Source organism: Anomalospiza imberbis, unplaced genomic scaffold (genome assembly GCF_031753505.1).
Source record: "Anomalospiza imberbis isolate Cuckoo-Finch-1a 21T00152 unplaced genomic scaffold, ASM3175350v1 scaffold_101, whole genome shotgun sequence".
Taxonomy (NCBI): Eukaryota; Metazoa; Chordata; class Aves; order Passeriformes; family Viduidae; genus Anomalospiza; species Anomalospiza imberbis.
Window position 1 is genome coordinate 187902 of NW_027099400.1, and position 17040 is coordinate 204941.

A 17040-nucleotide genomic window follows, 5' to 3' on the forward strand; every position below is an offset into this window, starting at 1 on the left:
GCCACACCTGGGGGGGCATGGGCACACCTGGGGACACCTTCCAGGTGGGCACCGGGCACACCTGGGTGGGCATGGGGACACCTGGGCACACCCTTCAGGTGGGCACCAGGCACACCTGCAGGGGCATGGGCACACCTGGGCACACATGGGCACTTGGGGGGGGCATGGGCACACCTGGAGGAGAGCTTGGGCACCTTCCAGTTGGGCACCTGCCACACCTGGGCACACTTGGGCACACCTGGGGGGGCATAGGCACACCTGGGTACCTGGGTGGGCATGGGGACACTTGGCACACCCTTCAGGTGGGCACCAGGCCCACTTGGGGACAGCTGGGCACACCTGGGTACAGCTGGGCACACCTGGGGGGGGCATGGGCACACCTGGGCACCTTCCAGATGGGCACCTGGGTGGGCATGGGCACACCTGGGGACACCTTCCAGGTGCAGCACTTGGCACACCCTGGGCACACCTGGGGGGGCATGGGCACACCTGGGGGGGGCATGGGCACATCTGGGCACCTTCCAGATGGGCACCTGGGTGGGCATGGGCATGGGCATGGGCACACCTGGGGACACCTTCCAGGTGCAGCACTTGGCACACCTGGGCACACCTGGGGGAACATGGGCACACCTGGGCACACGTGGGGACGTGGGGTCGGTGTGGGGACAGCCGAGTGCCACCCCCCAGGGACAGCGCTGTGTCCCCGTGTCTGGGGAGTGCTGGCCCTGGCTGTGACCCTGCTGTCCCCTGTCCCCTGTCCTTGTCCCCCTGTCCCCCTGCTGTCCCCTGTCCCTGTGTCCCTGTCCTTGTCCCCCTGTCCTTGTCCCCCTGTCCCTGTGTCCCTGTCCTTGTCCCCCTGTCCTTGTCCCCCTGTCCCTGTGTCCCTGTCCTTGTCCCCCTGTCCCCCTGTGTCCCTGTCCCTGTGTCCCTGTCCTTGTCCCCCTGTCCCCCTGCTGTCCCCATGTCCCCTCTGTCCCCATGTCCTGTTCCCCCGTGTCCCTGTATCCTCTCTGTCCCCATGTCCTGTGTCTCTGTGTCCCCCTGGTGTCCCCTGTCCGTGTCCCCCTGTCTGTGTCCCCATGTCCTCTGTGTTCCCTGGTGTCCCCTGTGTCCCCTGTCCCTGTCCCCATGTCCCCTGTGTTCCCTGTCCCCTGTGTCTCTGTCCTGTGTCCCTGTCCCCCTGTCCCCTGTGTCCCTGTCCCCGGTCCCTGTCCATGTCCCCTGTCCTTGTCCCCATGTCCCCTGTGTCCCTGTCCCCTGTGTCTCTGTCCTGTGTCCCTGTCCCCCTGTCCCCTGTGTCCCTGTCCCCTGTCCGTGTCCCCTGTCCTTGTCCCCATGTTCCCGGTGTCCTCTCTGTCCCCTGTTTCCTGTGTCCCCCGTGTCCCTGTCCCTGTCTGTGTCCCTCTCCCTTGTGTCCCTGTGTCCCTGTCCCCTGTGTCCCTGTCCATGTCCCTGTCCATGTCCCTGTCCCTGTGTCCCTGTCTGTGTCCCTGTCCCCTGTGTCCCTTGTGTCCCTGTGTCCCTGATTGTGTCCCTGTCCCCTGTGTCCCTTGTGTCCCTGTGTCCCTGATTGTGTCCCTGTCCCCTGTGTCCCCGTCTGTGTCCCCAGTCCACGCGCGCTGTGTACGAGCGCATCCTGGACCTGCGCATCGCCACCCCCCAGATCGTCATCAACTACGCGCTGCTGCTGGAGGAGCACGGGCGCTTCGAGGACAGCTTCAAGGTGACACCGGGGACACCTGGGGACACCTGGGGATAGATGGGACAGCTTCCAGGTGACACCGGGGACACCTGGGGACACCTGGGGATAGATGGGGATAGATGGGGACAGCTTCCAGGTGACACCGGGGACACCTGGGGACAGCTGGGGATAGATGGGGATAGATGGGGACAGCTTCCAGGTGACACCGGGGACACCTGGGGATAGATGGGGATAGATGGGGACAGCTTCCAGGTGACACCGGGGACACCTGGGGACACCTGGGGATAGATGGGGATAGATGGGGACAGCTTCCAGGTGACACCGGGGACACCTGGGGATAGATAGGGATAGATGGGACAGCTTCAAGGTGACACTGGGGACACCTGGGGATAGATAGGGATAGATGGGACAGCTTCAAGGTGACACTGGGACACTGGGAACACCTGGGGACAGATGGGGATGGCTGGGACAGCTTCACGGTGACACCAGGGACACCTGGGGACAGCTGGGGATAGATGGGGACAGCTGGGGATAGATGGGGACAGCTGGGACAGCTTCAAGGTGACACTGGGGACAGCTGGGGATAGATGGGGACAGCTGGGGATAGATGGGGACAGCTGGGGATAGATGGGGATGGCTGGGACAGCTTCAAGGTGACACCGCGACACCAGGGACAGATGAGACAGCTGGGGACACCTGGGGACAGCTGGGGATACCTGGGACAGCTTCAAGGTGACACCGGGGACATCCTAGCCCAGCAGGGCAGGGGCGTGTCCAGGGAAGGGGTTGGGGACACCCAGAGAGGAGATGGGGACACCCAGAGAGTTGGGGACAGCCAGAGAGGAGATGGGGACAGCCAGAGAGGAGATGGGGACACCCAGAGAGGAGATGGGGACAGCCAGAGAGGAGATGGGGACAGCCAGAGAGGGGTTGGGGACACCCAGAGAGGAGATGGGGACACCCAGAGGGGTTGGGGACACCACAGGGACCCTGTGGCTCAGAAGGGTGTCCCCATGGGTGTCCCCGCGGGGGTACAGGCGTGGCGTCGTGCTGTCCCAGTGGTGGCACTGTGTCCCCATGCTGATGTCCCCGTGCCAACGTCCCTGTCCCCGCAGGCCTACAAGCACGGCATCGCTCTGTTCCGGTGGTGACACCGTGTCCCCAGTGTCCCCATCCCAATGTCCCCACTGTCCCTGCGTCCCCACAGGCCTACGGGCGCGGCATTGCGCTGTCCCAGTGGTGAAACCGTGTCCCCATGCCAATGTCCCCATGCCAATGTCCCCATGTCCCCAGTGTCCCCACTGTCCCCATGTCCCCGCAGGCGTACGAGCGCGGCATCGCGCTGTTCCGCTGGTGACACCGTGTCAGTGTCCCCATGCCGATGTCCCCAATGCCCCCGTGTCCCCGCAGGCGTACGAGCGCGGCATCGCGCTGTTCCGCTGGTGACACCGTGTCACTGTCCCCATGCCGATGTCCCCAATGTCCCCGTGTCCCCGCAGGCGTACGAGCGCGGCATCGCGCTGTTCCGCTGGCCGCACGTCGGGGACCTGTGGCTCACGTACCTGTCCAAGTTTGTGGCCCCGCTACGGGGGCCGGAAGCTGGAGCGGGCCCGGGACCCTCTTCGAGCAGGCGCTGGACGGGTGCCCCCCACAGCACGCCAAGAGTAGGGACAGGGGACATGGGGGACACTGGGGACGTGGGGGACGTGGGGGACAATGGGGACGTGGGGGGCACTGGGGACATGGGCATTGGGGACATCAGGGATAGTGGGGGCACTGGGACGTGGGGGACACTGGGGACATGGCAGGTGGAGGGGACCAGGGGATGCCAGGACAGGTGTCCCTCTCCCCTCTGTGTCCCGTGTGTCCCCTCACTGTCCCTGTCCCCATCCCCCTGTGTGTCCCCTCTGTGTCCCCTCCCTGTCCCCCCCGTGTCCCGTGTGTCCCCAGCCATCTACCTGCTGTACGCCCGCCTGGAGGAGCAGTTTGGGCTGGCGCGCCGGGCCATGGCGGTGTAACGAGCGCGGCACGCGGGCCGTGCCCCCGGGCCAGCAGCGCGACATGTTCCACATCTACATCCGCCGCGCCGCCGAGCTCTTCGGGGTCACCCACACGCGCCCCATCTACCAGAGAGCCATCGAGGTGGGCACACCTGGGCACACCTGGGGGCATGGGGGCACTCTGGGGCTGGGGTCACCCACACGCACCTCATCTACCAGAGAGCCATCGAGGTGGGCACACCTGGGCACACCTGGGGGCATGGGGGCACTCTGGGGCTGGGGTCACCCACACGCGCCCCATCTACCAGAGAGCCTTCGAGCTGGGCACACCTGGGCACACCTGGGGGCATGGGGGGCACTCTGGGGGCTGGGGTCACCCACACGCGCCCCATCTACCAGAGAGCCATCGAGGTGGGCACACCTGGCACACCTGGGGACATGGGGGCACTCTGGGGCTGGGGTCACCCACACGCGCCCCATCTACCAGAGAGCCATCGAGGTGGGCACACCTGGGCACCTGGGCACACCTGGAGACACTTGGCACACCTGGGGACATGGGGGCACTCTGGGGCTGGGCACACCTGGGGGGCTGGTGACACTGAGGGGTCACCCACACGCGCCCCATCTACCAGAGAGCCTTCGAGCTGGGCACACCTGGGCACACCTGGGGGCATGGGGGCACTCTGGGGGCTGGGGTCACCCACACGCGCCTCATCTACCACAGAGCCATCGAGGTGGGCACACCTGGGCACCTGGGCACCCCTGGGGCTGGGGGCACTGAGGGGTCACCAGAGAGCCATTTGAGTTGGGCATGGGGGGGCACAGGTGGGCACAGGGAGACACAGATGGACACAGGTGGGCACATGTGGCACAGCAGAGGTGGGCCCAGGTGGCCCAGGTGTCACACATGGCACAGGTGTCACAGGTGTCACAAGTGTCACAGGTGGCCCAGGTGTCACAGGTGGCACCGTGCCCAGGTGCTGGGTGACGACGCGGCGCGGGAGCTGTGCCTGCGCTTCGCCGACATGGAGTGCAAGCTGGGCGAGGTGGATCGGGCGCGTGCCATCTACACGTACTGCTCGCAGATCTGCGACCCGCGGGTGAGCCGGGCACTGGGGGCACTGGGAGGGACTGGGAATGGCACTGGGAGGGACTGGGAATGGCACTGGGGGCACTGGGAGGGACTGGGAATGGCACTGGGGGCACTGGGCACCCACTGCTCCCGGATCTGCGACCCGCGGGTGAGGTGGCACCTGGCCAGGAGTGTCCCCCAGGCTGTCCCTGACACTGTCCCCACGTCCCTGTCCCCACGTCCCCAGATCAGGGGCAGCTTCTGGCAGACCTGGAAGGAGTTTGAGATCTGACACTGTCCCCACGTCCCTGATGATGTCCCCACGTCCCTGATGATGTCCCTATCCCTGTCCTTGTCCCTGTCCCCATGTCCCTGCTGTCCCCACGTCAGGGGCAGCTTCTGGCAGATGTGGAAGGAGTTTGAGATCCTGACACTGTCCCCATGTCCCCGTGTCCCCATGTCCCCGTCCCCAGATCACGGGCAGATTCTGGCAGAAGTGGAAGGAGTTTGAGATCCTGACACTGTCCCCATGTCCCCGTGTCCCCATGTCCCTGTCTCCATGTCCCTGTCCCCAGATCACGGGCAGCTTCTGGCAGACGTGGAAGGAGTTTGAGATCCTGACACTGTCCCCCATGTCCCCGTGTCCCCATGTCCCTGCTGATGTCTCCATGTCCCCGTCCCCAGATCACGGGCAGCTTCTGGCAGACCTGGAAGGAGTTTGAGATCCGCCACGGCAACGAGGACACCATCCGGGAGATGCTGCGCATCAAGCGCAGCGTCCAGGCCACCTACAACACCCAGGTGAACTTCATGGCCTCGCAGATGCTCAAGGTGTCGGGCAGCGCCACCGGCACAGGTACGGCACTGGGGGCACGGGGGGCACGGGAGGGCACAGGTACGGCACGGGGGCACGGGGAGAGCACAGGTGAGGGTACAGGTACAGCACAGGGGGCACAGGGGGCACGGGGAGAGCACAGGTGAGGGCACAGGTACAGCACAGGGGGCACGGGGGGGTACAGGTACAGCACAGGTGAGGGGTACAGGTACAGCACAGGGGGCACGGGGGGTACAGGGAGGGCACAGATGAGGGGTACAGGTACAGCACTGGGGGCACCGGGGGCACGGGGGGGCACAGGTGAGGGCACAGGTACAGCACGGGGGGCACAGGTGAGGGTACAGGTACAGCACTGGGGGCACGGGGGGTACAGGTGAGGGTACAGGTACAGCACAGGGGGCACAGGGGGCACGGGGAGAGCACAGGTGAAGGCACAGGTACAGCACCGGGGGCACGGGGAGAGCACAGGTGAGGGCACAGGTACAGCACCGGGGGCACGGGGAGAGCACAGGTGAGGGCACAGGTACAGCACCGGGGGCATGGGGGGGCACAGGTGAGGGCACAGGTACAGCACCGGGGGCACAGGGGGCACGGGGAGAGCACAGGTGAGGGCACAGGTACAGCACCGGGGGCATGGGGGGGCACAGGTGAGGCCACAGGTACAGCACGGGGGGCACGGGGGGTACAGGGAGGGCACAGGTGAGGGGTACAGGTACAGCACTGGGGGCACGGGGGGTACAGGGAGGGCACAGGTGAGGGGTACAGTACAGCACAGGGGGCACGGGGAGAGCACAGGTGAAGGCACAGGTACAGCACCAGGGGCACGGGGGGCACAGGTGAGGGTACAGGTACAGCACCGGGGGCATGGGGGGTACAGGGAGGGCACAGGTGAGGGGTACAGGTACAGCACAGGTTCAGCATCCAGCGGGCATGGGGGGCACTGGGAGGGCACAGGTACAGCACCTGGGGGGCACGGGGGGGGCACAGGTGAGGGGTACAGGTATGGCACAGGTGAGGGGTACAGGGATGGCACAGGTGAGGGTACAGGTATGGCACAGGTGTACAGGTATGGCACAGGGGTACAGGTATGGCACAGGTGAGGGGTACAGGTATGGCACAGGGGTACAGGTATGGCACAGGTGTACAGGTATGGCACAGGTGTACAGGTACGGCACAGGTGAGGGGTACAGGTATGGCACAGGTGAGGGGTACAGGGATGGCACAGGGGTACAGGTACAGCACAGGTGAGGGGTACAGGGATGGCACAGGGGTACAGGTACAGCACAGGTGAGGGGTACAGGTACAGCACAGGTGAGGGTACAGGTATGGCACAGGTGTACAGGTATGGCACAGGTGAGGATACAGGTATGGCACAGGTGTATGGCACAGGTGAGGGGTACAGGTATGGCACAGGGGTACAGGTATGGCACAGGTGAGGGTACAGGTATGGCACAGGTGAGGGTACAGGTATGGCACAGGGGTACAGGTATGGCACAGGTGAGGGTACAGGTACGGCACAGGTGAGGGTACAGTATGGCACAGGTGTACAGGTATGGCACAGGTGAGGGGTACAGGTATGGCACAGGTGAGGGTTACAGGTACAGCACAGGTGAGGGGTACAGGGATGGCACAGGTGAGGGTACAGGTATGGCACAGGTGTACAGGTATGGCACAGGTGTACAGGTATGGCACAGGTGTACAGGTACGGCACAGGTGAGGGTACAGGTATGGCACAGGTGAGGGTACAGGTATGGCACAGGTGTACAGGTATGGCACAGGGGTACAGGTACGGCACAGGTGAGGGTACAGGTATGGCACAGGGTTACAGGTACGGCACAGGTGTACAGGTACGGCACAGGTGAGGGGTACAGGGATGGCACAGGTGAGGGTACAGGTATGGCACAGGGGTACAGCTATGGCACAGGTGAGGGTACAGGTATGGCACAGGTGAGGGGTACAGGTATGGCACAGGTGAGGGGTACAAGTATGGCACAGGGGTACAGGTATGGCACAGGTGAGGGTACAGGTACAGCACAGGTGAGGGTACAGGTATGGCACAGGTGTACAGGTACAGCACAGGTGAGGGTACAGGTATGGCACAGGTGTACAGGTACAGCACAGGTGAGGGGTACAGGTATGGCACAGGTGTATGGCACAGGTGAGGGGTACAGGTATGGCACAGGTGAGGGGTACAGGTATGGCACAGGTGAGGGTACAGGTACAGCACAGGTGAGGGGTACAGGTATGGCACAGGTGTACAGGTATGGCACAGGTGAGGGTACAGGTATGGCACAGGTGCAGCACTAGGGGCACGGGGAGGGCACAGGTACAGCACAGGTACAAGATGGGGGGCACGGGGGAGGGCACAGGTGAGAGGGGACAGGTGGGAAACCACGGCAGGGGGAGGGCAGGTGAGGAGGCTGGGAGTGGGGGTGGGGAACACCTAGGGGGTCCCGGGGGCTGTGGGGGGTCCATGGGGGTCCCAGGGGCTGTGTGAGGCTCCCGGGGGTGCCATGGTGGTCCTGGGGGCTGTGAGGGGTCCATGGGGGTCCCGAGGGGTCCATGGTGGTCCTGGGGGCTGTGTGGGGTCCATGCGGGTCCCGAGGGGTCCATGGTGGTCCTGGGGGCTGTGAGGGGTCCATGGGGGTCCATGGGGCTACATGGGGGTCCTGGGGGTCCATAGGGGTCCCGGGGGCTGTGGGGGGATCATGGGGGTCCCGTGGGGGGTCCATAGGGGTCCCAGGGGCTATGTGGGGTCCATACGGGTCCCAGGGGCTGTGGGGGGTCCCGGGGGCTGTGGGGCGTCCATGGTGGTCCCGGGGGCTGTGTGGGGTCCATGGTGGTCCCGGGGGCTGTGTGGGGTCCATGGGGGGCCTGGGGGCTGTGGGGGGATCATGGGGGTGCCATGGGGGGTCCCGGGGGCTGTGGGGCGTCCATGGGGGGTCCCGGGGGCTGTGGGGGGATCATGGGGGGTCCATGGTGGTCCCGGGGCTGTGGGGGGATCATGGGGGTGCCATGGGGGGTCCATGGGGGTCCCGGGGGCTGTGGGGCGTCCATGGGGGTCCCGGGTGCCGACCCCCTGACCCGCGGCGGGCGCGGCAGTGTCGGACCTGGCGCCGGGGCAGAGCGGCCTGGACGAGATGAAGCTGCTGGAGCAGCGCGCCGAGGCGCTGGCGGCCGAGGCCCAGCGGGACACGCCCCGCCCCGCCCAGCAGGTGCTCTTCGTCAGGTGAGCCACGCCCCGGCCACGCCCACCTAACCCTGCCACACTCTGTCACACCCACCTAACACTGCCACGCCCACTGCCACACCCACCTAACCCTGCCACGCCCACCTAACCCTGCCACGCCCACTACCACACCCACCAAACTCTGCCACGCCCACTGCCACACCCACCTAACCCTGCCACACCCACCTAACCCTGCCACGCCCACCTAACCCTGCCACGCCCACTACCACACCCACCAAACTCTGCCACGCCCACTACCACACCCACCAAACTCTGCCACGCCCACTACCACACCCACCTAACCATGCCACGCCCACTACCACACCCACCTAACCCTGCCACGCCCACTACCACACCCACCTAACCCTGCCACGCCCACTGCCACGCCCACCTAACCCTGCCACACCCACCTAACCCTGCCACGCCCACTACCACACCCACCCAACCATGCCACGCCCACTACCACACCCACCTAACCCTGCCACGCCCACTGCCACGCCCACCTAACCCTGCCACGCCCACTGCCACGCCCACCTAACCATGCCACGCCCACCTAACCCTGCCACACCCACCTAACCCTGCCACACCCACCTAACACTGCCACACCCACCTAACACTGCCACGCCCACTGACACACCCACCTAACCCTGCCACGCCCACTGGCACAACCCACCTAACCCTGCCACGCCCTGTCCCTGCCACACCCATCTCAGCCACGCCCTGTCCCTGCCACGCCCACTCTGCACTGCCTGCCCCCTGAGCTCCCCCTGTGGGTGCTGGTGCTGATTTTGGGGATCCCCCCGGGTTCTGGTGGATTTCGGGGTCTCCCCGGGCTCTGTTGGATTTCGGGGTCTCTGGGTGCCAATGTTGGGGTCCCTGTTCGGATTTCGGGGTTCCTGTTCCAATGTTGGGGTCTCTGTTGGATTTTGGGGTCCCTGTTCCCATTTATGGTCCCTGTTCCGATTTTGGGGTCCCCCCGGGCTCTTAAATTTCGGGGTCTCTGGGTGCCGATTTTGGGGTCCCTGTGCCGATGTTGGGGTTCCCGGGGCTATGCTGGATTTCGGGGTCTCTGTGCCGATGTTGGGGTCCCCCTGGGCTCTGCTGGATTTTGGGGGTCCCTGTGCCGATGTTGGGGTCCCCCCGGGCTCTGTTAAATTTCGGGGTCTCTGGGTGCCGATTTTGGGGTCCCTGTGCCGATGTTGGGGTCCCCCCGGGCTCTGCTGGATTTTGGGGTCCCTGTGCCGATGTTGGGGTCCCCCCGGGCTCTGCTGGATTTCGGGGTCCCTGTGCCGATGTTGGGGTCCCTGTGCCGATGTTGGGGTCCCCCCGGGCTCTGTTAAATTTCGGGGTCTCTGGGTGCCGATTTTGGGGTCCCTGTGCCGATGTTGGGGTCCCCCCGGGCTCTGCTGGATTTTGGGGTCCTTGTGCCGATGTTGGGGTCCCCCCGGGCTCTGCTGGATTTCGGGGTCCCTGTGCCGATGTTGGGGTCCCCCTGGGCTCTGCTGGATTTTGGGGTCCTTGTGCCGATGTTGGGGTCCCCCCGGGCTCTGCTGGATTTCGGGGTCCCTGTGCCGATGTTGGGGTCCCCCCGGGCTCTGCTGGATTTCGGGGTCCCTGTGCCGATGTTGGGGTCCCCCGGGCTCTGCTGGATTTCGGGGTGCTGACGCTGGGGTCGGGGCAGGGCCGAGGCCCCCCCGGGGGCTGAGCCCCCCCTGTCCCTGCAGGGGAACCCCGAGGAGATCGAGCTGGACGAGGAGGGGGAGGAGCCCGACGGTACCGGGGGGAGGGGCACGGGGGGGGAGGGGCACGGGGGGGGAGGGGAACTGGAGGGGGAGGGGCAAATACGGGAGGGGGAGAGGCATGGGGGAAGGGCACGGGAGGGGGAAGGGCACGGGAGGGGGAGAGGCATGGGGGAGGGGAACTGGAGGGGGAGGGGAACGGGGGGAGGGGCAAACGGGAGGGGGAGGGGCACGGATGGGGGAGGGGCACGGGAGAGGGAGAGGCATGGGGGAGGGGCACGGGGGAGGGGAACTGGAGGGAGAGGGGAATGGGGGAAGGGCACAGGAGGGGGGCGGGGCACCGTGGGGGGAGGGGCACAGTGGGAGGGCGTGGGTGGGGGGGGGGGGGTTTCCCTGGTGGGGGATGGGAGAGTGCCCCTCCCCCACCCTGACCCTCCCCTCCCTCCCCTCCCCCCCAGAGGTGCAGCTGGAGCAGAAGCAGGTCCCGGCCTCCGTTTTCGGGGGGCTCAAGGACGACTGAGACCCCCCGGGGGCGCCCCTCCCCCACCCCCTGCCCCACCCCCGCCCCCCGAAATAAAAAATCCTCTCTGGGCCCGGCCTGGCTGACCCGCTATTGGGGGCCCCTCCCCTCCCCCTCCCCGGTTTTGGGGTCCCCTCCCCCTCCCCGAAGTGACAGAGATGCCCGGGGGTGGGGGAGGGGCGGGGGAGCCCCCCCCGTTCAGCTTTTATTGCCCCGGGGGGGTCGCGGGGGGGTCCCGGGGGGTCCCCAGCGTGTCCAGGAGCCGCTGGGCGAAGGCCTGTTCCAGCTGGGGGGAGGGGAAAGGGGGCAGAGACCCCTGAGCCACCCCCCCAAAATCCCCTCCACCCCCCCAGAACCCCCCAAAATCCCAGAGCCCCCCCAGGGACCCCCAAAACCACCCAGGACCCCCTAGGGACCCCCCAACACACCCCCCATGACCACTCCAGGACCCCCCCAAAACTCTTTAGGGTCCCCCCCGCTGCCTCTGCGGACCTCTCAAGACCCCACCCCCCCCAGGACCCCCCCAAAACACCCCAGGACCCCCCAAGACCCCTCTGGGACCCCCCGGGACTGCTCAGGGACACCCATAGGGACCCCCCAACACCCCTTAGGGTCCCCCCCCCCGCTGCCTCTGGGGACCACTCAAGACCCCCCAAAATACTCCAGGACCCCCCAAAATACCTGAGGACCACTCAGGGACCCCCCAACATCCCATAGGCACCCCCAAGACCCCCCCAGCATCCCCGAGGGAACCCCCCAGGGCCCCTAAGAGACCCCCAACACCCACCAGGACCACCCAGGACCCCCAAAAACCCCTTAGGGACCCCCCAAAATACCCCAGGATCCCTTCGGGACCCCCCCCACCTCCAGCAGCAGCCCCTCCCCCCCGGGGGTCTCCTCCGGGGGTCGCAGCTCCAGCGTCACCCGGTGCGGGGGGAGGGGCCCGAGCCCGGCCCGGTGCAGCTCCAGCTCTGGGGGGGGGGAGGGGCGCGCTCAGCGGGGGGGGAGGGGCACGGGGGGGGAGGGGCGGGGCTGCGCTCTGCCCCCCCCCGAGCCCCACCGGAAGTCGCTTTCACTTCTCCCGGAAGTGGCTCTCGCCACCGGAAGTTGCTATCCCCACCAGAAGTCGCTTCTCCCCTCCCACAAACGTGGCTCTCGCCACCGGAAGTTGCTATCCCCGCCGGAAGTCGCTCTCCCCACCCCCGGCCATTCCCTTCCCGGAAGTGGCTGTCCCCACCGGAAGTTCCTCTCCCTCCCCCGGAAGTCGCTCTCTTCCCACCGAATGTTGCTCTCCCCCCGGACAATCCCAATCCCGGAAGTCGCTCCCCCCTCCCCCGGAAGTTCCTCTCTCTTCCCGGAAGTTGTCCTCCCCTCCCCGGAAGCCGCTCTCTCCCATAAGTGGCTCTCCATCTCCCGGAAGTTCCTCTCCCTGCCGGAAGTCACACTCCCTTCCCCCGGAAACCATTCTCCCTCTCCCGGAAGTCCTTTTCTCCCCACCGGAAGTCCTTCCCGTCTCCCGGAAATCCCTCCCCTCTCCCGGAAGTCGCTCTCTCCCCTTTCCGGAAATTGCCCTCCCCTCTCCCGGAAGTGTCTCTCACCCTCCCGGAAGCGCCTGGCGTCGAACGGCTGCAGCAGCGCCCCCTGCTGGAGCGGCCCGTGCGGCGCGTGCGGGCCCCGCACGGCGCCGGGGGCGGGGCCGTCCCCGGGGCGCACGCGCAGGAAGAGCCCGCGGGGGGCGCTGCTGAGCAGCAGCCCCGGCCCCGCCCCCGCCGGGAGCAGCAGGCGCGGCAGCGGCGGCGGCGGCGCCCCCTGGCGGCCCGGAGGACTCAGCAGGTACTCGCCGGGGGGCAGCGCCCCCTGCCAGGCCAGGGCGGGGCCGCGGCGCAGCCGCAGCAGCAGCGCCGCGTCTCCTGCAGGGGGCGCCCGGGAGAGAAAGGGGCGGGGTCACCGCCGGGGTGGGACTGAGAGGGGGCGGGGCCGCGGGGGGTGGGGGTGGAGCCACAGCTCGGGGGGGGTCAGCGCTGGGGGCGTGGCCCAGGTGTGGGGATGGGTTTGGGGAGGAGCCAACACTGGGTGGGGTCAGGGCTGGGGGCGTGGCCGGGCTGCGAGGTCCAGCTGGTGATTGGCTCCTCCTCTTGGGGGCGTGGCTTACCGTGCGCGGGGGGGAGGGGCTCTGCGCTTTCCACCTCGATGCGCAGCGGCACTTCCGGGGGCGGAGCCTCGGCTGAAGGGGCGGGGTCAGTCAGCGATTATGCCCCATTGCTCCGCCCCCAGGGCAGCCCCAGCCCCAGAATTGGCCCAGAAGTGCCCCCAGCTCCCCCCGCTCTCACCGGGCTTCGCCTCATCAGGGGCCCCCTCCTGGCTCTCGGGGGGTGGGGTCGGTGGGAGGGGCTCCGAGGGGCTCAGCCCTGCCTCCTTCTGGCTCTGCCGGGCCTTGGGGAGCCGGGGCTCTGTGGGGAGGCGGCACCGAGATGGTTAATTCGGCCTCTGACCCTGCACCCCTTCCCCTCCCTTCCCTGACCCCGTTTGGCCCCTCCCTCACTGCTCCTCTCTTTTGGTTCCCCCATCTCGGGGTAGCCCAGGCTCAAGCCCCTCCCCCGCTCGGGCCCCTCCTGATTTGGGGGTTCCCCCTCTGCCCACTCCCACCACAGTACCCCCATATTCCGTCCTTCACCCCATTTCCGCTGCGTCCCCCCATATTCAGTCCCTCACCCCATTTCCCATGTGTTCCCCCATATTCCATCCCCACATCCCATTTCCCATGTGTCCCCCCACATCCCATTTCCGGTGTGTCCCCCAATATTCCGTCCCCATTTCCCATGTTCCATCCCCCAGTTCCCGGTTCCCGCTGTCCCGGCTCCGTTGCTCACCGCGGGCGGGCAGCACCCGGTACACGCGGTAGGGGCAGGGCCCGTCCGAGCGGCTCCGGCCCGGCAGCGCCCGGAACTCGGGGCTCCGGGCCAGGGCGCAGCGGAGCCGCGTCTTCCAGCCCGCGGGGTCGGGGGGGTCCCCGGGCCGGAGCCGCCCCTTGTACTCTGCCCACGCCTGCCGGGAGCGCCGGCGTCAGCCCCGCCCACAGCCACGCCCATCTCATTAGCACAGCGCCGCCCCGCCCCACCTGGCGCTGCCCCACCCACTCGCACTTTGCATCGCTCGGCCCCGCCCCCTGCTCAAAGCTCCACCCCTCAGCTGTCCCGGCCCATAGCCCCGCCCTCTGCTTAGCTCCGCCCTCTTTCACAGCCCCTCCCTGTTTTAAGAGCCCCCCACAACCAAGCCCCGCCCATTACCCTGCAGAGCCCCGCCCCTCGCACAGCCCCGCCCCTCAACTTACAGAGCCCCGCCCCACACCTTTCAGAGCGCCGTCATTGGCCCAGCCCCGCACCTTGCTGGACCCGCCCCAGCCCCGCCCCTAAACCTGCAGGCCCCGCCCCCGGCCCCGCCTTAACCCTGAAGAGCACCGTCCCCTGCCCGTCCCAGGCCCCGCCCCTTCCCTCAGGCCCCGCCCCTGGCCCTGCAGAGCACCGCCCCCTTCCCTCAGGCCTTTGTCCTGCAGAGCACCGCCCCTTCCCTCAGGCCCCGCCCCTGACCCTGCAGAGCGCCGCCCCCGGGCCGTCCCAGGCCCCGCCCCTTCCCTCAGGCCCCGCCCCTGACCCTGAAGAGCACCGCTCCCTTCGCTCAGGCCCCGCCCCTGACCCTGAAGAGCGCCGCCTCCTTCCCTCAGGCCCCGCCCCTTGTCCTGCAGAGCACCGCCCCTTCCCTCAGGCCCCCGCCCCTGACCCTGAAGAGCGCCGCCCCCGGGCCGTCCCAGGCCCCGCCCCTTCCCTCAGGCCCCGCCCCTGACCCTGAAGAGCGCCGCCCCCCTTCCCTCAGGCCCCGCCCCTGACCCTGCAGAGCGCCGCCCCCGGGCAGTCTCAGGCCCCGCCCCCTTCTTTCAGGCCCCCGCCCCTGACCCTGCAGAGCGCCGCCCCCGGGCAGTCTCAGGCCCGCCCCTGACCCTGCAGAGCGCCGCCCCTTCCCTCAGGCCCCGCCCCTGACCCTGCAGAGCGCCGCCCCGGGCCGTCCTCAGGCCCCGCCCCCTTCCCTCAGGCCCCGCCCCTGACCCTGCAGAGCGCCGCCCCCGGGCCGTCTCAGGCCCCGCCCCCTTCCCTCAGGCCCCGCCCCTGACCCTGCAGAGCGCCGCCCCCTTCCCTCAGGCCCCGCCCCTGACCCTGCAGAGCGCCGCCCCCGGGCCGTCGCGGGGCCCCGCTCCTCCCGCCGTGGGCCCAGGGGATCCTCAGCGCCGTCCGGGCCGCGTCGTCCCACTGCAGCCCCGGGAAGCGCCCGCTCCTGCAGCTGCGCCAGCAGCCACGGCCGCAGCCGCCGCGGGCCGCCCTCCGCCATCGCCGCGGGGCCCGGGGCGAGCCGGGGGGAGCCGGGGGCGAGCTGGGCCAGCCGGGCCCGCCGAACGGCGGCGCCGCTTCCGGGAATTGACGTCACCGGTGCGGCCACGTGATCTCCCCTCCAATCAGCGGGCGGCCGCACGGCACCGCCCCCGTGCGTGAAGGGCGTGTCAACACAGCGCTGGTATTTGCATAAAGGGGCGTGGCTATAGCGCACGGTACTGTGTTTGCCTAAAGGGGCGTGGCTTGCCTAAAGGGGCGTGGCTACGCATCACGGTATCGACTGTGGATTTGCATAAAGAGGCGTGGTTAGAGCGGACGGGACCGCCTTTATATTTGCATAAAGGGGTGTGGCTGTCACACACGGGATCTACTCTATATTTGCATAAAGGGGTGTGGCTGTCACACACGGGATCTACTCTATATTTGCATATAGGGGTGTGGCTGTCACACACGGGATCTACTCTATATTTGCATAAAGGGGCGTGGTTATATCGCACAGAACCGCCTCTGTATTTGCTTTGGTATTTGCATACAGCCCCGGGTTCTCTCATATTTGAATAACGGGGCGTGGCCGTCCTTGCAAGCTCCGCCCCCTGCCCCCAATTCCCTTTCCGGGCTCCCCCCGGGGCAGAGCCGAGGTTTTGGGGTCCCCCCCAAAAGAGCCGGGCCGTGGGGACCCCCTGGACCCCCGGAGCTCTCAGCAGTCAGGCCCCGTGCTCCCGGACTGGGGGGGTCCCTCCCACATTTGGGGATGTTACTCCCGGATTTGGGGGTCACACCTGGATTTGGGGGGGGTCACACTTGGATTAGAGGGGCTCACAGCCAGATTTGGGGAGTCACGCCCGGATTTGGGGGTTACACTCATATTTGGGGGGTGGGTCACACAGATTTGGGGTCACACACAGACTTAGGGGTGACCTACCCAGATTTAAGGGGGGGGGTCACACCCAGATTTGGGGTCTCACCCCCACATTTGGGGTCTCTCACAGATTTGGGGTCACACCCAGATTTGGGGTCTCACCCCCACATTTGGGGTCTCTCACAGATTTGGGGTCACCCAGATTTGGGGTGTCACCCCCACATTTGGGGTCTCTCACAGATTTGGGGTCACCCAGATTTGGGGTCTCACCCCCACATTTGGGGTCTCTCACAGATTTGAGGTCACACCCAGATTTGGGGTCTCACCCCCACATTTGGGGTCTCTCACAGATTTGGGTCACACCCAGATTTGGGGTCTCACCCCCACATTTGGGGTCTCTCACAGATTTGGGGTCACACCCAGATTTGGGGTCTCACCCCCACATTTGGGGTCTCTCACAGATTTGGGGTCACACCCAGATTTGGGGTCTCACCCCCACATTTGGGGTCTCTCACAGATTTGGGGTCACACCCAGATTTGGGGTCTCACCCCCACATTTGGGGTCTCTCACAGATTTGGGGTCACACCCAGATTTGGGGTCTCACACCCACATTTGGGGTCTCTCACAGATTTGGGGTCACCCAGATTTGGGGTCTCACCCCCACATTTGGGGTCTCTCACAGATTGGGGGTCACCCAGATT

General features: G+C 66.9%; 2 protein-coding genes across 2 annotated transcripts; one reads left to right on the forward strand and one right to left on the reverse strand.

The window, feature by feature from the left end:
* The first annotated feature begins 1585 nt into the window (after positions 1-1585).
* On the forward strand, positions 1586-8859 carry LOC137465682 (pre-mRNA-splicing factor SYF1-like). The gene is made up of 6 exons (XM_068177741.1): positions 1586-1723; positions 3202-3366; positions 3653-3844; positions 4680-4802; positions 5459-5630; positions 8712-8859. The coding sequence occupies exons 3-6, from the start codon at positions 3764-3766 to the stop codon at positions 8840-8842; spliced, it is 507 nt and encodes a 168-aa protein (XP_068033842.1). The 5' UTR covers positions 1586-1723; positions 3202-3366; positions 3653-3763; the 3' UTR covers positions 8843-8859.
* A 2393-nt stretch (positions 8860-11252) lies between these two features.
* LOC137465677 (interferon regulatory factor 9-like) lies at positions 11253-15477 on the reverse strand. Its single transcript, XM_068177736.1, has 8 exons — positions 15339-15477; positions 14685-14749; positions 13968-14142; positions 13428-13547; positions 13250-13321; positions 12696-13007; positions 11962-12068; positions 11253-11383 (listed from the first exon to the last, which is right to left on the reverse strand). The coding sequence occupies exons 1-8, from the start codon at positions 15475-15477 to the stop codon at positions 11303-11305; spliced, it is 1071 nt and encodes a 356-aa protein (XP_068033837.1). The 3' UTR covers positions 11253-11302.
* Positions 15478-17040: the final 1563 nt, after the last annotated feature.